Consider the following 27,516-nt stretch of genomic DNA (forward strand, 5'->3'; position numbering starts at 1 on the left):
CATATTTAATATACAAGGGGGGTACACAGGCGCACCTGACGCTTGTTTTACCTTCTTCATTATCCGGACGCCACTGTTTCAGCTGATGGTGGCCCCTTTCATGTGTGGTCATCGATACTTTAGGAGTCCGATCCCTGTTTCTCATATGAATGTAATAAAATATTTTTTTAAAACAGATGCATTTCCCTTATCCCCTTTGGGATTGTTTGGAACAGTGTTACAAAATGTTAGATTGGTTTGTTCCTTTGTTTATGGTAATATGAAAATTAATGTTTGAACAGTTTGTTTATAAACAAAATGACGACTGGTCCAGCCTACCGTTATGGTGATTGAGCACCGATACAACTGTATAGATATCTCATTTCAGCAATGTGCATGTGTAGGTTTTCCTTCTATTACCTGTCATGATAAATATCACATTATCCCATCAGTGAGTGAATGAGTAAACATGTTATTGCTGTTAAATCTGCCGTACTCATCAATTGGGCGCTAGCAATCTGCAGTGAACAAATCCTTTGGTACTGCTGCGTCGATTGACTTATCAAACGTGAAATCATGAAATATCACTGATCCACTGTTGTCCGGATTGATTATGTGGAATGAGGAATAAGCCGGGTGGGCCCCGCTATCTGAAGGATATAAGATTGCTTGACGGAAAATAACATATTTAAGTACTGGAACGATGGTGTTGTGTTGAAGGTGTGAACAAACTGGAATAACCAGTATTCTAGCTATGTCATTTAATCTGAAAACGACGGCACCAACAAGAGATACGGCTTTCCTGATTGCCGATTGGACGACATTCAAGGAGTTAGTTTTGGTGAGTGGTTTTAACGCCAGTGTTAACAGTATTTCATTTATATATATAAATTGCAGGGCAGAAGAATACACATCTTTGATGGTGGCAAACAAGAAATAGTAATTGTAATATTTGATACGCGAACCATAGACATGGATATTACATGCCTCATAACAAGGAGTATTTTACAACAGGCTTGTAACGTTTTGATAACGTTTGTAATGTTTTGGTAAAATCCAATTTTCACAATTATGTATACGTTATTTTGCCCGGCAGTGTATCAGCTGATATAGAAGGAACACATTCAGTGACGCAGGCAACGTTGACCACTTTTATTCACCACGGGCAAGCGAATGGTGCCAACTCGGCAATGATAATAATCTTGGCATTCATGATTAGAACCCATGACTAGTGTGTGTTCAATGTGGAATCTTCGCGCCTGTGCCGTCGCGTCGAGACTCGTCTTTTGCGCAGGCCTCCATGATGTAGCTGAAAACACAAACACAACATATTATTGTCGATGAGAATGACAAATACAGCAATATGGAGCTGATCATTCATCTTACTGATAGATGCAGTTTTGTAAATATACACGTATCACATCAGAATATCATATCAGGAAACCTTAGTTCTGTGCATGTCCGTAGGAGAGTATTCTTTGATGATGCTACTTTTTACACTGTTGGGATTAGTTCATTATAAAAGACGGAGCAAGTGGCGTACACAAAACTCTAGTACTTAACTGAACACTTCAGTGTTATATTATCGATCGTCTTTTCAGGTTCTTTGTGTGCACTCGTTCCATCTGTTGGCCAGACACGGAGAGGTGACCGATTACGAATGCACCGGTACAAAACCTGGATCTATGACAGTTCAGGTGATCACCAGAACTCACGGAGTTTCTGCAATTGTTGGTATGTTCAGATATAAACGAGTTCAGACATTGAACAATACATTGCTCGCATCGAAAATAACCTAGCGCCTATTTTCTGCTCAGGGTTGGCGTAGTGATGGCTTAGTGATGGTGTAGTTATAGCGTAGGTTTGCGTAGTGATGGCGTAGCAATGGTGTAGAGATGGTGTAGGTATAGCGTAGGTTTGTGTAGTGATGGTGTAGGGTGGCGGAGTGATGGTGTTGGGTGGCGAAGCGATGGTGTAGGTTGACGTAGTGATGGCGTTGTGATGGTGGAGGGGGGCGTAATGATGGTGTATGGTGGCGTAGTGATGGCGTAGCGATGGTATCGCGATGGTGTAGGTTTACGTAGTGATGGCGTTGTGATGGTGTATGGTGGCATAGTGATGGTGTAGGGTGGCGTAGTGATCGTGTAGGGTGGCGTTGTGATGGCGTTGTGATGGTGTTGTGATGGTGTAGGTTGGCGTAGTGATGGCGTAGCGATGGTGTAGTGATGGTGTAGGGTAGCGTAGTGATGGCGATGTGATTGTGTAGGGTGGCGTAGTGATGGCGTAGCGATGGTGTAGTGATGGTGTAGGTTAGCGCAGTGATGGTGTACGTTGGCGTAGTGATCGTGTAGGTTAGCGTAGTGATGGTGTAGGTTAGCGTAGTGATGGTGTAGGTTGGCGTAGGGTGGCGTAGTGATGGTGTAGGTTTAGCGTAGGTTTGCGTAGTGATGGTGTAGGTTGACGTAGGGATGGCGTTGTGATTGTGTAGTGATGGTGTAGGGTGGCATAGCGATGGTGTAGGGTGGCGTAGTGATGGTGTAGGGCCCCGTAGCGATGGCGTAGCGATGGTGTAGGGTGGCGTAGTGATGGTGTATGGTGGCTTAGTGATGGCGTAGCGTTGGTATCGTGATGGTGTAGGTTTACGTAGTGATGGCGTTGTGATGGAGTCTGGTGGCATAGTGATGGTGTAGGGTGGCGTAGTGATCGTGTAGGGTGGCGTTGTGATGGCGTTGTGATGGTGTAGTGATGGTGTAGGTTGGTGTAGTGATGGCGTAGCGGTGGTGTAGTGATGGTGTAGGTTAGCGTAGTGATGGCGATGTGATTGTGTAGGGTGGCGTAGTGATGGCGTAGCGATGGTGTAGTGATGGTGTAGGTTAGCGTAGTGATGGTGTACGTTGGCGTAGTGATCGTGTAGGTTAGCGTAGTAATGGTGTAGGTTAGCGTAGTGATGGTGTAGGTTGGCGTAGTGATGGCGTTGTGATGGTGTAAGGTGGCGTAATGATGGTGTAGGGTGGCGTAGTGATGGTGTAGGGCCCCGTAGTGATGGCGTAGCGATGGTGTAGTTATGGCGTTGTGATGGTGTAAGGTGGCGTAGTGATGGCGTAGCGATGGTATGGTGATGGTGTAGGTTAACGTAGTGATGGCGTTGTGATGGTGTTTGGTGGCAAAGTGATGGTGTAGGGTGGCGTAGTAATGGCGTTGTGATGGTGTAGTTATGGTGTAGGGTGGCATAGCGATGGTGTAGGGTGGTGTAGGGTGGCGTAGTGATGGTGTATGGTGGCGTAGTGATGGCGTAGCGATGGTATCGCGATGGTGTAGGTTTACGTAGTGATGGCGTTGTGATGGTGTATGGTGGCATAGTGATGGTGTAGGGTGGCGTAGTGATCGTGTAGGGTGGCGTTATGATGGCGTTGTGATGGTGTTGTGATGGTGTAGGTTGGTGTAGTGATGGCGTAGCGATGGTGTAGTGATGGTGTAGGTTAGCGTAGTGATGGTGTAGGTTGGCGTAGTGATGGTGTAGGTCATCGTAGTGATGGTGTAGGTTAGCGTAGTGATGGCGTATTGATGGTGTATGGTGGATCCATATATATATATATATATATATATATATATATATGGGGCACGGGTGGCCCAGTCGTCTAAGGTGCCGCGATTCGCTGTGCAGAGTTGCGCCGCTTGGGCACGCCAGAAACCTATGATTGTGGGTACGAATCCCGGTTTGCCCTGATTATGTTTCTAGGTTTGTCAGCACCATTACCGTGCTCGTGGGTCACTTCGGGCTTTCCATCCCACATTAAGCTGACACGCCGTGATATAACTGGAACACTGTTAAAAGCGGGGTAAAACCCAACTCACTCACTCACTATATATGTATTAAATCCACCAAGGATAGTCATCCTGTCTATATATGTAATACTGTCTTTTGTTCATTAATTTCTTCCTCATTCTGCGACTGCAACTTCTTCAGCTTTTGCCTTCTTATAGTCTCCCTAATTACTCTTGAAAATCACATGCGTGAAACCGGTTGAGTAAATTATACAGCTCATCTTTGGACTTTTGTATTTTATCGCTCTCTCTCTCTCTCTCTCTCTCTCTCTCTCTCTCCCTCTCTCTCTCTCTCTCTCTCTCTCTATATATATATATATATATATATATATATATAATTTTTTTTATATATATACACCAACCATTGTGTCTTTCGCTCTTGGAACATTTACAGCATCCCGTCCCTGGTTTGCATAGTAAGCTGCTAGTATTCTCTTTTCCCTTGTTTCTCGCTGAAATTACTCGTGTTGTATACGGTCCACGTGAAAGTTCAGAAATTCAGAAAGTTCGTCAGGGATAATAGCTTATCATTACCACTTACCAATTTCTATGGGAGATTTCCATGTAATTTCTATTCCAACTTCGTGCCTTGCTTCGACCAAACACTATCTGGAAATTTGCGAGTGAAAATCTACACATAATATGAGCCGATACAGTGGTTCTTGGGCAGCTTTAATAGCGGGACTATTATCAATTTCATTTCCGAAACAAATAATTTTAATGTCCAAAAAGGATGAACAAAACAACAATTCATCTTGAATAACTTTTATTTATATGACATCATTACTGCTAGCACGACCATTTATTGTTACTTAACTTTCTACTATTATTCATTTCATAAAAAAAGACAATATTGCTTCTCATGGCACCATTTGCATACATGCTTAACGCGAATGTATCATCTTCCTCCCTTGCTTAACGTCTAATTAATTCTCCACACAATATTCTTTTCGTTAATTTCTTCCCCTTTCTCAAGAAACATCCTGGTAATTTGCTTGTCTTGGTCTTATTTTATTCCGGATAGCCTGTAAAAATTTACCTCCCAAGGATGGCCTTTTTCGACCATTAGCTTTTCTAAGCTTCTTCATACAAGCAGCAATGTCAGAAGCTCCCTTGCATTCTTCTGCACGTTCCGCCCCAGTTTCCGACGGCACTTTCAATTTCCTAACCTGCGATATTGTTTTCGTTCCATCCAGGAGTGCCAGTAACATCCTCGATGCCCACCTTTTCCCTTTACCCTTTTCTGACCTCATCCGCCTCAATTTTCGCTTGCCGACTGTTCTCCTAACTTGCGCTATTGTTTTGGTTCCTTTCAGAATTGCTTGCAACATCTTCCATGCCCAAGTTGTCTTTTTCCCATCATTTATTTCTGCCATCTCCTTCGTACAGGCTTCACTATCCGCAGCACCCTTGCACTCCTCTCCTTCTAACTTCTCCAGCAGATCTGCTTCTTCTACTGTCTTTTCTTTATTAATTTCTTCCTCATTCTGCGACTGCAACTTCTTCAGCTTCTGCTTCCCTATGGTCTCCTTAACCTGTGATATTGTTTTGGTTCCATCCAGGAGTGCCAGTAACATCCTCGACGCCCACCTTTTCTCTTTACCCTTTCCTGACATCATCCGCCTCAACTTTCGCTTGCCGACTGTTCCCCTAACTTCGCTTATTGTTTTGTTTCCTTTCAGGATTGCTTGCAACATCTTCCATGCCCAAGTTGTCTTCTTCCCATCATTTATTTCTGCCATCTCCTTCATACAGGCTTCACTATCCGCAGCACCCTTGCACTCCTCTCCTTCTAACTTCTCCAGCAGATCTGCTTCTTCTACTGTCTTTTCTTCATTAATTTCTTCCTCATTCTGCGACTGCAACTTCTTCAGCTTCTGCTTCCCTATGGTCTCCTTAACCTGTGATATTGTTTTGGTTCCATCCAGGAGTGCCAGTAACATCCTCGACGCCCACCTTTTCCCTTTACCCTTTCCTGACCTCATCCGCCTCAACTTTTGCTTGCCGACTGTTCCCCTAACTTCTGCTATTGTCTTGTTTCCTTTCAGGATTGCTTGCAACATCTTCCATGCCCAAGTTGTCTTTTTCCCATCATTTATTTCTGCCATCTCCTTCATACAGGCTTCACTATCCGCAGCACCCTTGCACTCCTCTCCTTCTAACTTCTCCAGCAGATCTGCTTCTTCTACTGTCTTTTCTTCATTAATTTCTTCCTCATTCTGCGACTGCAACTTCTTCAGCTTCTGCTTCCCTATAGTCTCCTTAACCTGTGATATTGTTTTGGTTCCATCCAGGAGTGCCAGTAACATCCTCAACGCCCACCTTTTCCTTTTACCCTTTCCTGACCTCATCCGCCTCAACTTTTGCTTGCCGACTGTTCCCCTAACTTCTGCTATTGTCTTGTTTCCTTTCAGGATTGCTTGCAACATCTTCCATGCCCAAGTTGTCTTTTTCCCATCATTTATTTCTGCCATCTCCTTCATACAGGCTTCACTATCCGCAGCACCCTTGCACTCCTCTCCTTCTAACTTCTCCAGCAGATCTGCTTCTTCTACTGTCTTTTCTTCATTAATTTCTTCCTCATTCTGCGACTGCAACTTCTTCAGCTTCTGCTTCCCTATAGTCTCCTTAACCTGTGATATTGTTTTGGTTCCATCCAGGAGTGCCAGTAACATCCTCAACGCCCACCTTTTCCTTTTACCCTTTCCTGACCTCATCCGCCTCAACTTTTGCTTGCCGACTGTTCCCCTAACTTCTGCTATTGTCTTGTTTCCTTTCAGGATTGCTTGCAACATTTTCCATGCCCAAGTTGTCTTTTTCCCATCATTTATTTCTGCCATCTCCTTCATACAGGCTTCACTATCCGCAGCACCCTTGCACTCCTCTCCTTCTAACTTCTCCAGTAGATCTGCTTCTTCTACTGTCTTTTCTTCATTAATTTCTTCCTCATTCTGCGACTGCAACTTCTTCAGCTTCTGCTTCCCTATGGTCTCCTTAACCTGTGATATTGTTTTGGTTCCATCCAGGAGTGCTAGTAACATCCTCGACGCCCACCTTTTCTCTTTACCCTTTCCTGACCTCATCCGCCTCAACTTTTGCTTGCCGACTGTTCCCCTAACTTCTGCTATTGTCTTGTTTCCTTTCAGGATTGCTTGCAACATCTTCCATGCCCAAGTTGTCTTTTTCCCATCATTTATTTCTGCCATCTCCTTCATACAGGCTTCACTATCCGCAGCACCCTTGCACTCCTCTCCTTCTAACTTCTCCAGCAGATCTGCTTCTTCTACTGTCTTTTCTTCATTAATTTCTTCCTCATTCTGCGACTGCAACTTCTTCAGCTTCTGCTTCCCTATAGTCTCCTTAACCTGTGATATTGTTTTGGTTCCATCCAGGAGTGCCAGTAACATCCTCAACGCCCACCTTTTCCTTTTACCCTTTCCTGACCTCATCCGCCTCAACTTTTGCTTGCCGACTGTTCCCCTAACTTCTGCTATTGTCTTGTTTCCTTTCAGGATTGCTTGCAACATTTTCCATGCCCAAGTTGTCTTTTTCCCATCATTTATTTCTGCCATCTCCTTCATACAGGCTTCACTATCCGCAGCACCCTTGCACTCCTCTCCTTCTAACTTCTCCAGTAGATCTGCTTCTTCTACTGTCTTTTCTTCATTAATTTCTTCCTCATTCTGCGACTGCAACTTCTTCAGCTTCTGCTTCCCTATGGTCTCCTCAACCTGTGATATTGTTTTGGTTCCATCCAGGAGTGCTAGTAACATCCTCGACGCCCACCTTTTCTCTTTACCCTTTCCTGACCTCATCCGCCTCAACTTTTGCTTGCCGACTGTTCCCCTAACTTCTGCTATTGTCTTGTTTCCTTTCAGGATTGCTTGCAACATCTTCCATGCCCAAGTTGTCTTTTTCCCATCATTTATTTCTGCCATCTCCTTCGTACAGGCTTCACTATCCGCAGCACCCTTGCACTCCTCTCCTTCTAACTTCTCCAGTAGAACTGCTTCTTCTACTGTCTTTTCTTCATTAATTTCTTCCTCATTCTGCGACTGCAACTTCTTCAGCTTCTGCTTCCCTATGGTCTCCTTAACCTGTGATATTGTTTTGGTTCCATCCAGGAGTGCCAGTAACATCTTCGACGCCCACCTTTTCCCTTTACCCTTTCCTGACCTCATCCGCCTCAACTTTTGCTTGCCGACTGTTCCCCTAACTTCTGCTATTGTCTTGTTTCCTTTCAGGATTGCTTGCAACATCTTCCGTGCCCAAGTTGTCTTTTTCCCATCATTTATTTCTGCCATCTCCTTCATACAGGCTTCACTATCCGCTGCACCCTTGCACTCCTCTCCTTCTAACTTCTCCAGCAGATCTGCTTCTTCTACTGTCTTTTCTTCATTAATTTCTTCCTCATTCTGCGACTGCAACTTCTTCAGCTTCTGCTTCCCTATGGTCTCCTTAACCTGTGATATTGTTTTGGTTCCATCCAGGAGTGCTAGTAACATCCTCGACGCCCACCTTTTCCCTTTACCCTTTCCTGACCTCATCCGCCTCAACTTTTGCTTGCCGACTGTTCCCCTAACTTCTGCTATTGTCTTGTTTCCTTTCAGAATTGCTTGCAACATCTTCCATGCCCAAGTTGTCTTTTTCCCATCATTTATTTCTGCCATCTCCTTCGTACAGGCTTCACTATCCGCTGCACCCTTGCACTCCTCTCCTTCTAACTTCTCCAGTAGAACTGCTTCTTCTACTGTCTTTTCTTCATTAATTTCTTCCTCATTCTGCGACTGCAACTTCTTCAGCTTCTGCTTCCCTATGGTCTCCTTAACCTGTGATATTGTTTTGGTTCCATCCAGGAGTGCCAGTAACATCTTCGACGCCCACCTTTTCCCTTTACCCTTTCCTGACCTCATCCGCCTCAACTTTTGCTTGCCGACTGTTCCCCTAACTTCTGCTATTGTCTTGTTTCCTTTCAGAATTGCTTGCAACATCTTCCATGCCCAAGTTGTCTTTTTCCCATCATTTATTTCTGCCATCTCCTTCGTACAGGCTTCACTATCCGCAGCACCCTTGCACTCCTCTCCTTCTAACTTCTCCAGTAGATCTGCTTCTTCTACTGTCTTTTCTTCATTAATTTCTTCCTCATTCTGCGACTGCAACTTCTTCAGCTTCTGCTTCCCTATGGTCTCCTTAACCTGTGATATTGTTTTGGTTCCATCCAGGAGTGCCAGTAACATCCTCAACGCCCACCTTTTCCCTTTACCCTTTCCTGACCTCATCCGCCTCAACTTTTGCTTGCCGACTGTTCCCCTAACTTCTGCTATTGTCTTGTTTCCTTTCAGAATTGCTTGCAACATCTTCCATGCCCAAGTTGTCTTTTTCCCATCATTTATTTCTGCCATCTCCTTCGTACAGGCTTCACTATCCGCTGCACCCTTGCACTCCTCTCCTTCTAACTTCTCCAGTAGAACTGCTTCTTCTACTGTCTTTTCTTCATTAATTTCTTCCTCATTCTGCGACTGCAACTTCTTCAGCTTCTGCTTCCCTATAGTCTCCTTAACCTGTGATATTGTTTTGGTTCCATCCAGGAGTGCCAGTAACATCTTCGACGCCCACCTTTTCCCTTTACCCTTTCCTGACCTCATCCGCCTCAACTTTTGCTTGCTGACTGTTCCCCTAACTTCTGCTATTGTCTTGTTTCCTTTCAGGATTGCTTGCAACATCTTCCATGCCCAAGTTGTCTTTTTCCCATCATTTATTTCTGCCATCTCCTTCATACAGGCTTCACTATCCGCTGCACCCTTGCACTCCTCTCCTTCTAACTTCTCCAGCAGATCTGCTTCTTCTACTGTCTTTTCATCATTAATTTCTTCCTCATTCTGCGACTGCAACTTCTTCAGCTTCTGCTTCCCTATGGTCTCCTTAACCTGTGATATTGTTTTGGTTCCATCCAGGAGTGCTAGTAACATCCTCGACGCCCACCTTTTCCCTTTACCCTTTCCTGACCTCATCCGCCTCAACTTTCGCTTGCCGACTGTTCCCCTAACTTCTGCTATTGTCTTGTTTCCTTTCAGGATTGCTTGCAACATCTTCCATGCCCAAGTTGTCTTTTTCCCATCATTTATTTCTGCCATCTCCTTCGTACAGGCTTCACTATCCACAGCACCCTTGCACTCCTCTCCTTCTAACTTCTCCAGCACATCTGCTTCTTCTACTGTCTTTTCTTCATTAATTTCTTCCTCATTCTGCGACTGCAACTTCTTCAGCTTTTGCTTTCTTATAGTCTCCTTAACCTGCGATATTGTTTTGGTTCCATCCAGGAGTGCCAGTAACATCCTCGACGCCCACCTTTTCCCTTTACCCTTTCCTGACCTCATCCGCCTCAACTTTCGCTTGCCGACTGTTCCCCTAACTTCTGCTATTGTTTTGTTTCCTTTCAAGATTGCTTGCAACATCTTCCATGCCCAAGTTGTCTTTTTCCCATCATTTATTTCTGCCATCTCCTTCGTACAGGCTTCACTATCCGCAGCACCCTTGCACTCCTCTCCTTCTAACTTCTCCAGCAGATCTGCTTCTTCTACTGTCTTTTCTTCATTAATTTCTTCCTCATTCTGCGACTGCAACTTCTTCAGCTTTTGCCTTCTTATAGTCTCCTTAACCTGCGATATTGTTTTGGTTCCATCCAGGAGTGCCAGTAACATCCTCGACGCCCACCTTTTCCCTTTACTCTTTTCTGACTTCATCCGCCTCAACTTTTTCTTGCCCAAGGTCGCCTTAACTTGGGCTATTGTTTTTTTTCCTTTCAGGATTGCCTGCAACATCTTCCATGCCCAAGTTTTCTTGTTCCCATCGTTTATCTTTCCCTTCTGCCTGTCCCTCACCATTTCTCTGATTTTGGCCATCCTCTGCTGCCACTTTTTTCTTCTTCCCTTCCGCATTGCATTTAACTTATTCTTCCATGCTTTGGGTGCGTTTTTTGTTGCCTCTTTTTGTTCAGTCTTGTCAATACAACCGTTTATGTCTAAATCCCCTGCACATTCCTCCGCAGACCACTCTGTAAAAAATAAATCAACACAGTTACAGTGAGGAGGGATATTGCTTGTGATTGTTCTCTGGTTTGTTTATAACATATACTGTTCGCTCCCCTTAATGTTCTACGAAGCATGAAGGAAGCAGAGTGTATAGTAAATTCCCCACACGACCTTGATATCATAAATGCAAAGACTCGTATCATTGTGTATGCTTCGGCAATAAAGGGCTATCAAATATTATCTAATCTCATCAATTTAAAGTTAAATGAACCAAGGCGCAGAATTGCATATTTGAAACTTGCTAACTTTACCTATTTTCATATACCAGTATTGTTCAAATATATCGTATTTACTTGGAAAGTACTGTGAATAAGTTGCCACAACTTAGATAGCCCTATATATTACCATTAAAAGTAGTTTCCACAATTAACAATAGTGAGTGCATCAATTTTTGTCTAGCTCATTTAAGTTTTAGCAATGTGCTGCCACATTTGCAATTTGGTTCCCCGTTTAAACCTTGTCTATAATCACCATGTCTTAATTATTAATTATGATTTAAATTATTCTGAGACCATATGAGAAATATGGTTGGAATGTATTATCTGTTCTCATACTGGATTTAAATCCAGAAAAGATTTCAGTATTCCTTTCATTGTATGGGGAATTCAATAGAGGATTGTATGAACGAAAAAGCAGAAATCTTACAGTACGTAATAAAGGAATGTTATGAGCAATTCTAGAGGTTGTATGCTATTTTTATCCCGAGAGAGTAAGAGTAAGGTACTAGACCTTGAAGGTGTGGTAGTGTCATATGCTGTGCATTTATAACAATAAACGCAACTTAGGATTCTCCTAAGCTCAGATAAGCGTTCCCAATAAGTTTTAAAATATAACTTTTGAACAGGAGTATGACTTCCAGTTAACAGTCTTGCTGTGTCATGTTCAAGCTTTGCAATCTGTCACTCAGATCTTTGGTGCACCAGTCCCAAACTTTACATGTATGTTCAAAGTGCATAAATTACATACTTGGTTATATAACATTGTTGAACATATTACGACTGAGAGGGGAAAAAAATGGCAAAATACAATTCCACAATCATAAGAAATATCAACTAAAGGTCCAATAAGCATCAAAGTTCGAGTGAACCTGTTGTTCACGAAACGGTGATCGCATTATGCGCCAGCGATAGCACCCATCACAAACATGTGCAAAGGAAAATCAATTGTTCACATAACAAACACAGGAATATATGGTACAAGTCAAAATAGGAAATTGCATCGGATATCATTGATGCGTCCAAATTGGAAATGTCCGCCACATGTCTACAAAGAATCTTTCAAAAGCTTTGCGAAGGCCTTGAATATTGTAAGGCTGATCACAACCTTTTGAGCAAGGGTTTTATGACGCTTTCTGAATTTGTCGTAGAAAGAGCATGCGCGACTGTACCTCAAAAGGGGCGGTGGGGTAGCCTAGTGGTTAAATCGTTCGCTCGTCACGCCAAAGACCCGGGTTCGATTCCCGACATGGGTACAATGTGTGAAGCCCATTTCTGGTGTCCCCCGCCGTGATATTGCTGGAATATTGCTAAAAGCGGCGTAAAACCATACTCACTCACTCACTCACTCACTGTACCTCAAAAGATTTTTGTGTCACTCTGAATCATTATGCATGGATCTAAATATGATAGAGATGAGGCAGTTTCACTGGTCTCTTTTATTTCTAATTCAGGTGGGTGCAGTGGAAGGCACTTGGCGCTTTGATCATTATGGAACGTTTTCAGATCTTAGATATACTTTGAAGCTTAAGTTAATCTTCGTGGCCAAATTCTCTTGGTTTGGTTTTGCCAATCCGACCAGAAACACCGATTTATATACATAGAGAAACAGATCAACAAGAATGGGAGCGCAATTGGTGCTCACTGAGATGCCAACGTCTTGCCTTATGTCTTCACATAGATGTTATCAATGAGGATATAGAGATTTAACTATATCTATTATCAGCAGATTTAGTAACAGGTGCCCCATGGATCAATTTATGCCATAACATTTCCATTTATACATGTATTCCTTACTATATGAAACGGTTTTTTTTAACTATGATAGAATACCGTAAAATATAAGTACTGTGCAAAGATATGGTGGACCTCGCCAACAGTTGAAGAACAGGTTGTTAATGCTTATGTAACACTGATTGGATGCTTTTCTGAAACTGGAAATAGACAATGACTATAATAAAATAATGAAAAGTGCAAGATGGAAGGTTATGAGAAATGCTACCCGAAACTCACGCCTGAACGCAACCAGTAACCACGTAGCTCATGGCCATGTTCGTGCAAGACATGACATGTAGTAATCGATGTTGGTAAAAAAAATGGTTCATTCCAGATGCAATTGAACTGCCCTCTTGGAAGTTAGAAATACGATTTATCTATATAGAGGAGAGAGGTCAAGTAGTTGGTATGCTGCAAGTTAGACAGAATCAATGACAGGTTGGTAGACATTTCAATGTGTCTTAGAGTGTCATCGGAAGGCTGGGGTTATGCTTTCAAGCCACATGATCCGTTTCTAAACAATGTAAGCTTTCCTACTTTTATTACTTATTATCTGCGTGACACCATTTAACTGACGCTGACTATACTATTTGAAACCAGAATTTCATTAAAAGGGAGACTATGCCGATTTGGTGTTTATTTGTAGTCGATGTCTAGACGTTGTACTTTGAGACGTGTGACAAACTGAGAAAACATCTATAAATGTCTAATTAGGTTGACCAACAGCGTCTTTTTTGACCTGATACATCTTGCACACGCAACTGATGCCATGAATATGCAGGGAATGTCAACTGTCCCGTGTCTAGTCTGCCTTTGTGATATTGTTATTGTGAAAAAACATACGTTTTCATGTTAACAAAGAAACGCCTAAACAAAATCCTACATTGAGGATATCTCAAAGAAGCTGTGTCTCTGAATTCACTCTACTTGTAACATTTACATACATACTCTTTATAAATTTATTTTTGACACGCCACCTTATTAAATCATTGTCATTTGTCTGTCGTCTTGGCCTTGAGCCCAAGGCCATTTGACAGACCGAACTTAATGCATGCACATCCTTTTCACACATATGCCTCATGGGCATTCCAGGGTACAATTGCACCTAGTAACCCATACTTGTCTTATGAAGCAACTTAGTGGTTCGCATGGTCAGGTTCGATGACTTGGTTAATATGTAGTATTGTAAAACGGCTGTGTGTGTGCCGTTGCTAATAATATTAATCGCTGGTCTCTGTGGCCCAGACTCGAATATTTACAGACCGTTGGAAAATAGTTGTCTGTGGCGAAACATAACCAACAACCTCGTTTTAAATGCTGCCCTGAATCTGACTAGTGAAACACTAACCTTCAGATAATGGTTTCTTGATGACTTCAACGTCAACAAACATAATTGGTTTTGCAACAGCGCCCTCTTCAACTGCAAGCCCTTCCTCAATCACGGATGTTAAAGCCACCGCCAACAGCAAGGACAGAGAAATCATGTTTGGCCACATCACGCACTGAAATAAATTAAACCCGAGCATATATCTACATATTAGTTCTCATCATCATCATCATCATCATCATCATCATCATCATCATAATAATAATAATAATTTTGCATCAAAATGTAAATATGAAATGTAGATTATGTAATGAATTTAATGAGTCTGTCTGACACATTGTCAGTGAATGCCCGGCTTTGGCACAAACACAGTATCTTAAGCGACATGATGGAGTGGCTCGATCATTTTATTACCGTCTTCGTAATGCTTGTGGTTTTGACACATAGGTCCATCCATGGTACGACCCAGAATATGTAGAGGGCGTCATGGAAAATGATAACTACAAAATTCTTTGGAACAGGCCCGTATACAGCCTCAGACGTATCCAGGCCAATAAACCCGTTCTTCTACTTTTGATAAATCCATTGAAATCATTTATATCTTTTTAATTTTCTGTCCCTTTTGACACTAATGTGATTGACAAGATTCAGGCAAAACATGGCAAGTATGCAGAGCTCGCTTTCGAAATGTCACGCTTGCATCCCAAGTACCAAGTTGTCCGACTCCCCATTGTTCTCGGTTCCCTAGGTTTGGTACCTCCCAATCTATTGACTGACATTGGGAGAGTACCCGGGTTTGCTACCAGGAATACAGCCCTTCTGACAATCTGTGTAATGTAGAAGGCTGCAGTGTTGGGGAGTCTTCATATTCTCTGGGTTTGACTAGGCAGTGCTTCCTGTGAGAAGTCCCATTCGCTGTCTGGGCTGCGTGCAAAAGGGGAAGGGCCCTGAGCTGATGATGATCCTAACCATCCTGACTGTGTCAGGATCAGCCAAACCCTCTTTTTTTATTTTAATCTGTACATAATAATAATGAAAGTAAAAGAATGTAAATAATTTAAACGTTACAATGGAATTAATCTAAGACCTGCAACTGAAACTTGTTCACTCATCAATACCCCATATGGAACATTGTAATTTGTTAACAGTGTCAACAACAACAACCACAACTCAGATGAATAACACAACCTGATGAGTATTTTAAATATCTTAGATTCCTGAAAATTTCCCGAAACCGTACATGCCCTAGTTGTGACTTTCTTTCACCGCCGTCACTAATACTTTGCGGCGGACATAGGAGCGGTATCCATATCTGCTCCAACGTTCATCGTTTTGCATTGTCTATTGTCACTACTGGGGACTGATATGCGGATCGAGCTGTTAGGAAAGTCTGTCATTGTATGTTAGCACGTGTTCCACACACAATTCTACTTATCGCATTAACTAAAAATAATGTTATATTTTTAGGACTGATATAACTTGGAGAAATGGCAGTCAAAGAGGAAGTGTGGCTTTCTCCATAATCAAAGTGTACACATGTAATATAAATGCACTACAATATGAAAATAATCACATTTTGAGCGAATTATAAAGAATGGCAGATTCGTAGCCGTAAGAGTAAAAGATGCTTAATGGGCATTCCTCATGTCTAACCGTTCACAGAATTTTGAATGGTTTGTTTGTTTGTTTGTTTGTTTGTTCGTTGTTTAAAGTCGCACTCAGCAACATTCTGTGAAGTTGAGTTAAGAATACTTCGATGTGTGACCCCGGGCGAGAGTCTCCTGAGAGTTTCTAGGGCTTCGGTCCTGCTCCACATTGAAGCACATGTAGCACAGGTGGTGTCTCCTGAGATAAGTGACTTTGTTCGAAAAGTGCCTCTGTTCACCAAGCAGTGAATGGGTACCCGGTAGGTGAGATTGAAGTGGCTGTTAACCTTCTAGTGTGTCCCAGGCAGCTTGGGTTGTATACTCCACAGGGGGCTTAGAATGAAAATCGAGTGCACACTGTTTCATTGACCGGGGTATAGTGTTAGCGTTAGAGTATGCACCTTCTGTATGGAGTCTAGCGCAATATACGTATATGTACACATATTATCATTATTGTTTTTCATTCCAGCTGTATGCCGGCGGTCAGTAAATAATCGAATCTGGACAAGACAAACCATTGATGGATTTTATGACCAACGTCCCACGTCGTCCGGGTACGACGACACATCGTCAAAGTCACCAAGCCTGACCACCGGATCCATGCAAACGCCTCTTCCCACAAGCATTGGCTGCTGGGAACCGGAATGCCAACTGTGTTGAATTTTGAATGATGATTGTGGATATTTTGTGTGATCATTGTGAGGATTTCGTATTATCATAGTGAGGAGTTGGTATGATCATTGTGATGATACGGTTTGATTGTGCATACAAGTCTGTAAAAATATTATATTCTTCCATTCATTGTGAATATATGTTATAGAATCCGTCGGTGATGTGAGTTCTTCCAGGAATCTTACACTTACAAGCTACATCTAAGCGATTTTATAATACTCAAAGACATCATTTCTAAACGTCGTCAACTACTATAACCCCCAAGCAATGATGATCAAATCACCATTCGCAAGGTAAAGTATATACTTACTTTGCAGAGAGTTCCCGAGAAGTTTTGACATTGAGTTGCCAGTTCAAGCTTTGTAATACCTTTCGACAGCCAATCGAAAAAAACGCAGGTGGCGCAGTAAGTCCTGGAACCTTAAACGCATGTAATTACTATCCGAAAGGGGAACAAACATGGGAATGTGTGTCTGTTGTCTTATTCATGGCAATATATGTATGATTATTTATTGTCATGTATCATGATATGAGATCAGTTTTAGTGGGCTCTGGGTGGGATATAGATATTTTGTGATTACTATTGTATCTACGGAATCGTTATTGAGCAACCGTAATGTCAACATCTTTAAGTATATCGAAGGAATGAACTTAAAAATGTAAGCCTTCTGGTAAAAGTGCTGCATGGGCCATTTATAACAATTGTTAATAATGTGACAGTTATGTATTTTCCACTATATCTTTTAATCAGCCTGATTCATTATCATTTTGGCGTACCAAATTTCAGGAGATGTATATGAAGTAGTATCTGATACTTATATCGTATAGTAGTGGTGAAATCTCGTCAGAAATTATGTTACTTTTGGATAAATCGGTGACAGATAAAAATGGTAGTTCATGCTCTATTTGGGAGTGAATTTCCCCTTGTTTTATAAAATACTAGCGGAGAAAAGAAACTATCCTCAAGATATAGTTCGATAAATAAATATTTGAAATTTAAATAATTCATCTTTCAATACACATTAATAAAGACATCTCCTGGACATTAATGTGGTGATTCACAGTTTGCACGTGCATGTTCATGCACGGCGCAGTTTGGATTTTAGCGTGTCTGTTGGATGCATAATACTCACGTACCTGTTTTTTAATGTTAACAGCACACAATGATTGTGTAGCTATTACGTCCTCATTGAAATTACCGGTAGGACTAAAATTGCGTTTAGATCAATTGCAAAATTTACTGGGATTTTTAAGCATTTTGATTTTTCGGCCTTAGACGAGAGAAAGGAACTTCAGAACATCTGGGTGATTTGTGAAGTATGCCGGCAGATATCTAAGGCGTTTGTTACTGAAAAAAAGCACATACAAAATATGGTGGAATTCATTTGCAAAATACTTTTGATTACAGAGTTGACAGCTTCTTTCATACAATGATACATTTTTTTCATTTGCCAGTTTCTACTGGGGGTCGCTGATTTGATAATCTAAAGTATTATAGGGGCATTCTATATTTTACATCCTAAATATTAATGTGTTGCTCAAATTATATAAGTCTTTCATAATCTGAAAAGATGAGTTTTTAATGAGTTTGTAATTGTGTTTTTCTAGACCTGTAAATATTGGTCTTGAAGTCTTTGGGATATAAATTATCTCTGGTCTATTGTATCGAATCCACATTATCACAAGAACAATTGTGACATCCATTCATGAAAAACCAAACAATTAAAACATCAAACATGAAAACAAAACACTTGTATATGGGCGCAGTTTATTCAGTATTGGTGGCGGTACCCTGGGGGAGATACCTATCACAAATAATAACCTATCACCATTATGAAACACCCGAGAAGCTCCAATCCCGGGGGAGATAACCCACGCGGGTAACCATCGATGAGCAACTCCCCTCCCTGCCCCTGTCGACAAGCCGTCGAAGCAGCCTAGCAAATAAAATACCTGAGCGCCAAAATAGAACACCCGAGCAGTTCAGAACCTCGGGGAGATAACCCACGTGGGTAACCATCGATGAGCGGGGAGGGAGGGGAGCTGAGTTGTGCAGAGATAAGTATGAGATATATTGAAGTAAGTGTTCTATAGGGGCTGGCCATAGTTCTGGTATGTTGCATTTGTAAGTTGATCTTAACCTGGCAAAGGAATGCAAAGCAATATTTTATTGTATAAGCTTTCTTAGTGTTGTCAGCTTATGAAAGCTCTAGTAGCCTGGAAGCTTCAGTTTCCAGTTGTCCCAGTGTTGGCTTGGTATGTCTGTTTGTCGCATAATGAGATTGGGAGCCAGCTGTGGTAGTCGATGAAATTGAAAACGAGTGATAGCATTCTTACTACCTGGGATATACTCTCCCCTTAGTAAGATGTTGCGCTGTAAACAGTGAAGCACAAAAGGCCTAACAAGAACCATGCCACGTGCAGACTTAGATGTCAATTTGTTCAGAATCGTCACAAGTGATTGGTTGTCTGAATGAAACATAATTTTCTTGTTTACAAGCTGATCTGCCCACAGCTGTACTGCAACCAGAATTGGAAACAACTCCAAAAAGGTTATGTCCACAGTAAATGCAGCTTTTCTCCACTCGGATGGCCAAGCACCATAGGACCACTGATGCCCAAAATATAGGCCGAAATCTCTCCCCTCACCTCCAGCGCTATCTGTACAAAGGTGAAGCTCTGTATTTGAATGCCATTCTTTATCCAGAAACAATGAGACTCCATTGTGCTGATGCAGGAATTCCTGCCACACTTGTAAATCCTTTTTGACTCCTTGCGTCAAGCGAACATGATGATTGGGATTTTTTGCATGTCGAGTACAATCAATTAGCCTGCGAGAGAAAGGACGGCCTATTGGTATGGTTCTGCAGATAAAATTCAGTAAACCCAGTAGTGATTGTATTTGTTTAAGTAGGACTTTGTTTTGCCTAAGTAAATCTGGTATTGCTTGCTGACATTGTATGATTTTCTCAGCAGGGATTCTTGCTTCCATTGCCTCTGTGTCAATTTCTATGCCAAGAAATGTAAGGCAAGTGCATGGTAGTACGGTCTTTTCCGCTGCTATTGGTACTCCAAGATGTTATGATTGACGTTGTATATTTGTGTGTTCACAAGGGGTCCAGTTTGGGTAGACGGCGTCATGCTTGATTGAGTTAAGCAAGCTGCCTGGCGGCGAGAAGCGTGCTTGTGGGGTGATTGGAGTTTGAGTTGGCTTGGTAACTGATTGGTGTGGGCCGATCAACCTTTTGTTGTGTGCTGAAGTAGATAGCTTACCTGGAAATTTGTTTATTGTATGAGGGCAAGTTATCGAACAGAAAGGGGGAAGGAAAAAGAATTGGAGAGGGAGAAATATGATTTAACTGAACGAGGGCAGTTCAGCCCAGCGTTATGTCCGGAGACAGAGTTAGAAGGTCATGTCGACGCTTCCAAGGAGGAAACTGTTGTTACCCAGTTATCCTGTGAACTGTGATATATAAGTTTGGAACAATGTGAAATGGAATTCATTGGGAATGTGATGTCAAGAAATCTGAGGTGACTATTATCTATATTGCACATTTGCCATATTGCTTTGCCCAGTAACTGAGAATTGTTATATACTTATCTTTGTTTTAATTATTAAATCTAGCTTTAAACTTCAGAGATTGTTGTGTGATGCTTGTAATTGTTATTTGTGGTATTAGCGGGAACCCCTGCCGTTCATAACACCCGTAACAAATTGGGGCTCGTCGATTTATGAACCTATTTAAATCATAAGGGGTTAAATTGTAAGTGGGTTGGTTGGTTTGTTGTTTAACGCCGCACTCAGCAATATTCCAGCTATATGTCGGCGGTAAGCATATTTGTATTATTTACTCCCCTCCTATAATCATTATTCAAAAAGAAAAGTCCTGAAGATCAAAACAATCTTGTTTTTTTTATGTGTCATACATGTATATCATGAGTTTTATACCTAATGATTTTAAGCAATCAGTAACTCAAACCAAATTTAAAAACTTGCCAACTAAATGCCCAGTTTATCGATGGTGAATTGAGTGTATTTTTTTTTCAAAGTATTTGTTCAAGGCCTCGTTCATCACATTCATATCAAAGCGTATTCAAAAACATTCATACAGTTATACATACCTACTGACATCTGTTAAAAACAGTCTGCGTGAAAATATGCCACTTCTCATATTCATACGTATATTTCCATTAATTCCATTAATGCTTCCTAAACCTCAAATTCGGCAAAAACACAGAAAAGGTACCGCAACTTTTTAGCCGAAACTTAAAACAAAATGGCGACTGAAGTTGAAGGTCGCTTAGCGGTACTTTTCATGAGAGAAAAAAAGTCGAAAGCATGTCTCCCAGAAGAAACGAAAACGCACATGATAAACTTTGACACACCATTTTGGGTCTTTGTTGTTCATGTTTTGTGACTGATTATATGTAAGTCACGTTTTCGTATGTTTAATGAGGCGTGCCAATTTATTACAAGACGTTGAAAAGTAGGTTCGGCATATAGGATCTTATGCAGTGTCGAATATATTTATAATTTATTGGTTATATAAATACATAAACAAGAACTATATGATGTTGAATTATGAACGTGTAAATGTCAGTTAAAATTACTTGAATACCGGTCCCCGATTAAGCTATTTTTTACCTCGGTCTGAACGAGAACGTATGTCAAAATATAAATTGCTGTCTTTTTAACAGTAGAATTCATTGCTAAATTATTAATAATCTATCGTTTAATTTAAGTATGTAAATTTGGTATTCATTCGGTTTGTTATTGTTAAATAACGAAATAAAGTGACCCGCGACCTTTGACATGCACGTCACAGAGGTTACAGGTGCCCGAGTAAGCCAAAACAAAGTTCGATGTTGAAATCACCAACAGTGTTAAATATGACATCCAATGTAAATAATTATACATTATATGCTTTAATCTTTATCTTCGTGCTTTGTTTATCGAATCAGCGCGATGAACACAAATAAAATATAAAAAACGTTCGTCTCCCGCCGAGAGCATGAATATTCATAGGGATAAAAATAGCCCCATGTGACAGACGACAACATTGCGATCGAAGCTGTCCTTCAACAAGGATCATGTCAGCGGTTGGTGTTGGAGACGACGATGATTTGGGGGAGTCGGACTTCGAGTCGGACATATCAGTCGATTCTCTCGATTCCGACTCCGAGTCCCCAGGAAGAGATAAGCGGTAAGTAACATTAGTTCATTTTCAGTAAATTAAGTAGGTGTACTGTCAGTGTCAGAGCAATTGCGGGAATAAGAATTTCTTATGTTTTTGCAATTTTCGAAATTGTAGGCTAGATTTAGATCTACTCGTGATAGTTGTGATGTTTCAAATGTTACCATACCATGATAGTAATAGTAGAAACAGCCAACTTCCTTGTTTAGTATTTCATGAAATATGAAACTTAGAAATGATTTGAAAGAAAGGCTCTCATGGTAGTGAAGTTTTAACATGTCTACATGTGGCCTACACATGCTTTCGGTAAAGCTCAGTAATATTAATGGAAAAATGTCTTTGTTAAAAATCAAACCTTGAAGGACACACTAGTTCACACTTTGGACATGAAGCCATATTTTTAAATGAGTATAATGAGTCATTTTTCATAAATCTAAAATGTCTAACTTATTTTGAAATTTTAAAAATAAATGAATATGTTTCATAATTCTAACTGTTAAATGTTATAGATATATCATAAATGATGTAGATTAACATTTATTATAACTTACTAAGGGGAAAGGGGAGTGGCATTGCACCAAGTGACTGTTGTCCTTGCGCCAATGGGTTGGGGGTCAGCGCACTGAACAAATGTTCCCTCACCGGGCAGGTAGCCCGGAGACGCGGAAGCTATGGCCAATTTTTTTATGAAAATTTACCATCATTGTAAAGCTTTTGATTTTAGTTCTCACCCTGGAAATGTTTGCATCATGATTACACAATTGTTTTCCTGTGACTACTCAAGGAAGCCCTTCAGTTTTCATTAATAAATTCATGTGGAGCACATATATCCTAATCTTATCTTTATATAGTAGTAATAAAGAAGAAGTCTTTCAACATGTTTAATCTGTACCCAACTAAAAAGGTCACAGGTTATACATATTAATTACAAGCAAAATATTAGTCTTGACGAAAATAAAGTTGCCACATGAATATTGATACTGTGTTGTAAAATATTCACTAGATCTACAGGGTCTGAAATAGTTCCTTCAATAAACTGAATATATGTCTATAGGTCTATATGTATATATATATATATATATATATATGATATATTTATATTTTTATTTAAATTTAAGATTGATAACAAACATAAAACACATTGGAGAAATGACAAACTTCCATGAAGCAATTTGCAAAAAGTGTGTATCCAAGGGAGTTATTATAGGACCTAAACAAATCACATTATCTCCCCTTGATCACTAATAAAACATGAGTCAGCAGTTGCTTAGGACAATGACATGGAAATTAATACCAGCTCACTTATCCGTAGACAAATTTCCAAATCTTCCCATTGTTTTAACAGTACAATGGAATTTTACCCTGTCTTGTAAAGTATTTTAGTTCCAACCCTTCATTTTGATTTCGGTGTTAAGCATCACATAAAAAAATACTAAAGAGGCAAACAAATAAAAAAAGCTAACCATGTTCTCACAATTGTGATTGCATTAATTTATCTGAAATCTCTGAATTCTTAAGCTTTAATTTTCGCCCATGTCATAATTCAAAATTATTTGAAAAGCTTTTAAATTTCTGGATATTTGAATTTTGATAATACAGTTATACTCTGTCTAGGATATGGTCTGTGAAGTGGAATGATTCATACATGCTTTTTCCATGCTCCTATTTTATTTGAATGCATGGACACACTACACATATCTATCTTTTAACAAGGAATCCTTTCCCTTAGCACTTTTATATGTTATTGAAAGGACATTATTAATAAGAAGCATTATTTCAAATTTCAGATCACGAGGAAAATAACACGGAAGAGAGCGAAGAAGATACAAGGGCCAAACCAATGGTCCGTGGCTCCTGGCTGCCCGTGCTGGACACGGACAGCTTTGACCTCGGCAACAGCATTGACTTTGCCGAGGAGTGCGGCCCTGTCAACCCTCAAGGTAAAAAGAATTGATAAATACAAATATCATTAAGTGCATGAATTCATAATCAACATAGACAATGCCTGTCATCCAAAACTAAGTAAGGAATTGTTTCATATTTGGTGTCTCGAACAAGGTTAATTATATGTTTAGGTATAAATGTGGATATAAGTTGTATGATATTAAGATTATCATTACATGTACATGTATCAAATACAATGATATATGACAGCGTGATTTATAATAATTCATGTGGTCATAAATTATGATATATGTTTCAGATTACCATGCCCCTCCTATATGCTATTTTGATAAGCAACTCAGAGGAGAGGATGGAGATGTTGATTTGTTCGACCTGCTGGTCAGGGAGACAAACAGGTATGCTGAGCAGTACCTGCAGGGCCGCACTCCATCACCACAGGGCAGGGCTCGGGCGTGGAGACCCGTAGGCCGGGAAGAAATGCGGGCATTTTTTGGACTCTTGTTGGCCATGGGTGTCATCAAGAAGCCAACCATCGCTTCCTACTGGAATGAAGGGGACAAGAACTGGCTGGCGTCAACACCTTCCTTCGACAGGGTCCACTGCTGGCAGTGCTCTTTTCAGACAGGAAGGTCTTCACAATCCTTTCTACCATGGGTACAGTAGTCCAAGGTAAATTCAAAATATTAAATATAGTTCTATATATCCTGTTTAGTGTTCAGCAGCGTTAGAAACTAATAGTTTCAGTCCACTAGTCACTAGTCACATACATATAGCAAAACCCTTAAACTTTGTTAAAGAAGGCACATTTCTAATAGTCCTTATAGGACTAGTGCCAATTTCTAATGCTGTTAATGTTAAGTCAGTATGATTCCTACTCCAAGTGTCCATTTTCTTTCATACATGTACGCTTTGATGAGTGTCAATTACTTTAAATTTCTCATAAAGATGAAAAGAATATAGAGATTCTATATGCATGTTTCTGAAAAAAATAATATGAAATATTTTATTTACAGAATGGAGGATGGGCTTAACTCACGGGACCGGTCTGTCACTCTCCCCTCAGTCATTAGACTGTACAACACTCTAATGGGTGGAGTTGACCTTGGGATCAACTCATTGGTGTCTATGATCCCCAAGTCCGCTCCAAGAAGCTGTGGAAGAAAGTTTTAATCAACTTTCTTCTCACAGCATCAGGTAAGAATTATTTTATTTATTTGAAAATCAGAATAAAATAATTTGGTAACAAGGAATTTAGGAATAACTTATAATTCTAGACCTATGTCATTACTACCAACTATACAGTCATTATCATGATAATATCAACCAATATGTAATAAATGGCATTAACTGAATACAATAACGGAATAATTTCGCATCTGGTACCACTTCCACTGTATATTCATTGTACTGATTAATCAACGTGAACCTTATCTTCTGAACAGCTATTTCATAATGTTTGATTTTAATGTTTCATACTCATTTCATTTCAGTAAATGCCTATCAGACATTCCTGAACACTCATGGTAGAACGACCTCCCGTCTGGACTTCCACATGTCCCTTCTCCACTCACTCGTCGGGAACACTCGGGTGAAGAGGAGGACTGGCAGGCCCAGGACCAAGCCTCCTTCCCGACGACTGACCGGACGTCACTTCATAGAGTGAGTGAGTGAGTGAGTTTGGTTTTACGCCGCTTTTAGGATTATTCCAGCAATATCACGGCGGGGGACACCAGAAATGGGCTTCACACATTGTACCCATGTCGGGAATCGAACCCGGGTCTTCGGCGTGACGAGCGAACGCTTTAACCACTAGGCTACCCGACCGACCCCACTTCATAGAAGTGCTGCCTGAAGGGAAGAGGAAACAGTGTGTTCTCTGCAGAAAGAGACAGAGGACCACCGATGGCTCCGCAGGAAAGGTCAGGACCTGGTGTCCTGACTGCCACGTTGGCCTCTGTGCACGCTGTTTCTGTCAGTATCACACAGCTGATCACATTGAAGAGTGAAAGGCTGTGTGTACTGGCATATGATGGAACATTCCATCACTGCGAGTTATTGTATCTATGTACGTATTGTAAATGTTTCATATGTGTGTATATATATTAAAAGGATGTTTTTGTAAGAGAGTATGACCTAACGCCGTATTTGCAATATAACAGCAACATCAGGGCGATTCATTGTAAATAGATCATTGTCTATTGTATATGATTATGTACTTATTGTAAATGATGTGAGTTTGTTTTATGCCTCTTTTAGCAATATTCCTGCAAAAATATGGCAGTTTAATGTACTTATGTTCATACTTAATGACTTCCCACTGCATCTGCAATATTCCAGCAACATCGCAGCGAATCTTTGTAAATAGATTGTATATATTGTATATTGGTACTTACTGTAAATACTCAATGTATATATATATATATATATATATATATATATATATATATATCTGTGAGAGTATGACTCCATGCTGTATTTGCAATATAGCAGCAACATCACAGCGATTCATTGTAAATAGATTAAATGATATTAATGATATATATATATACTTACTGTAAATAGAAAATGGATTTGTGTATATATTAAAGGACATGTTGGTGCGTGAGTATGATTCAACGCCACATTTGCAATATTCCAGTTAATTCGTGGCGATTCATTGTATATGGATTATTGATCTTTTGTTCACAATTATGTACTTCATGTAAATAGAGTGAGTATGATTAATGCCGCTTTCAGCAGTATTCCAGCAAAGATGCGGCACTTTTTTTTAACTTTATTGTACATAGTTTATATATTATTCACATGTAAATACTGTCAATAAATATGTATATATTGAGAGATTTGTACATTTGTCTTATATATCTCATTTAAACAGTTACAAGATTTGTTACTGATGATAATTTTCAAATTATTAAATAAAGGACATTAAGGACAGTAAGTATAACAGTAAGGACCTTTGAATAAGAAATAATTTTCTAAGTCTTTCCAATTACAGCCATAAGAAAGTGGCTTATGAAAGTGTGGTTGTTCCTCTGGAATATTAACAAAATATTCAAAAATGTTCACAGATTATTCATGTATGCATTTGTAAGCATACTTTTTAATTATTAATTGATATGTAGAAATCGATTCTCCAATGTTATCATAACCAATGACTAACATACATCTACACAACTAAAGAAACTTTTTACTACTAGCCCTTATTATGATAAACCCTTAAAAATTGAAAATTTCTTCTTGTCCGTATTATACCTTAACTATTGGTCAGTTTGGCAAGGACTATTGGACAACTGCCACGTCTTTGCCGTAACGTATTCTGATAAAGTTCGCTCAACAGACATAATGTTATCCATAAATTTTAGCGGTAAATGCCACGAGCAAGCGCGGACGTGAGAGAAGACAGCAAGCCGTGAACGTATTTGTTACGGCTTGCGCTAATCTGAAATGATGTCCGTTTTTTTCGGGCGGGTAACCTGTGCCTTTTTCTTCCCGAAAGAAAGATTAATTATCGAGATCTATTTTGATTATACTTTGAACATTTCATGACAAAAATCACATACACATTCAACTGACTGTAATAAATGTTAGCTAATACAGTTCCTTTGGGTTTGTGATTAGTGGATCCATGTCTTTAATATGGTATGCGTCATGTTTTGTCTGGTTTCTCTTAAGTTAACGTTTTCGGGCCACTTCCTTCTGTTTGTGTTCAAGGGCATCCGTCTGTTTTGGTTGACAAATGATTTTGTGATGTTGATTTTGAGCGATTAATGTTTATTTCAGTGTTGATGCCTGGTTGAGGACACTCTGACGTGAATAATGTGATGGGTGGTTATAAAATTATGTGTGATTGTAAAGAGATGAAGATGGTTTGTTATGCTTTGTGTG

At 40.3% G+C, this 27,516-nt stretch overlaps 2 protein-coding genes and 1 long non-coding RNA gene across 3 annotated transcripts; 1 reads left to right on the top strand and 2 right to left on the bottom strand.

Annotated features, from left to right (window-relative positions):
• Positions 1 to 1,792: 1,792 nt before the first annotated feature.
• On the bottom strand, positions 1,793 to 2,656 carry LOC124125039 (DNA-directed RNA polymerase II subunit RPB1-like). Its single transcript, XM_046488358.2, has one exon. It carries the CDS (start codon positions 2,654 to 2,656, stop codon positions 1,793 to 1,795), a length of 864 nt encoding a protein of 287 aa, XP_046344314.2.
• A 1,897-nt stretch (positions 2,657 to 4,553) lies between these two features.
• LOC124129923 lies at positions 4,554 to 16,904 on the bottom strand. The gene is made up of 3 exons (XM_046493277.2): positions 16,842 to 16,904; positions 14,235 to 14,388; positions 4,554 to 10,858 (listed from the first exon to the last, which is right to left on the bottom strand). The coding sequence occupies exons 2-3, from the start codon at positions 14,380 to 14,382 to the stop codon at positions 4,776 to 4,778; spliced, it is 6,231 nt and encodes a 2,076-aa protein (XP_046349233.2). The 5' UTR covers positions 14,383 to 14,388; positions 16,842 to 16,904; the 3' UTR covers positions 4,554 to 4,775.
• Positions 16,905 to 22,803: 5,899 nt separating this feature from the next.
• Positions 22,804 to 25,358, top strand: LOC124125409. Its single transcript, XR_006859636.2, has 3 exons — positions 22,804 to 24,300; positions 24,645 to 24,825; positions 25,122 to 25,358. It is a non-coding gene; the product is annotated as an uncharacterized LOC124125409 (long non-coding RNA).
• Positions 25,359 to 27,516: the final 2,158 nt, after the last annotated feature.

This window comes from Haliotis rufescens, unplaced genomic scaffold (assembly GCF_023055435.1).
Source record: "Haliotis rufescens isolate VD_foot unplaced genomic scaffold, xgHalRufe1.0.p SCAF_3, whole genome shotgun sequence".
NCBI lineage: Eukaryota > Metazoa > Mollusca > Gastropoda > Lepetellida > Haliotidae > Haliotis > Haliotis rufescens.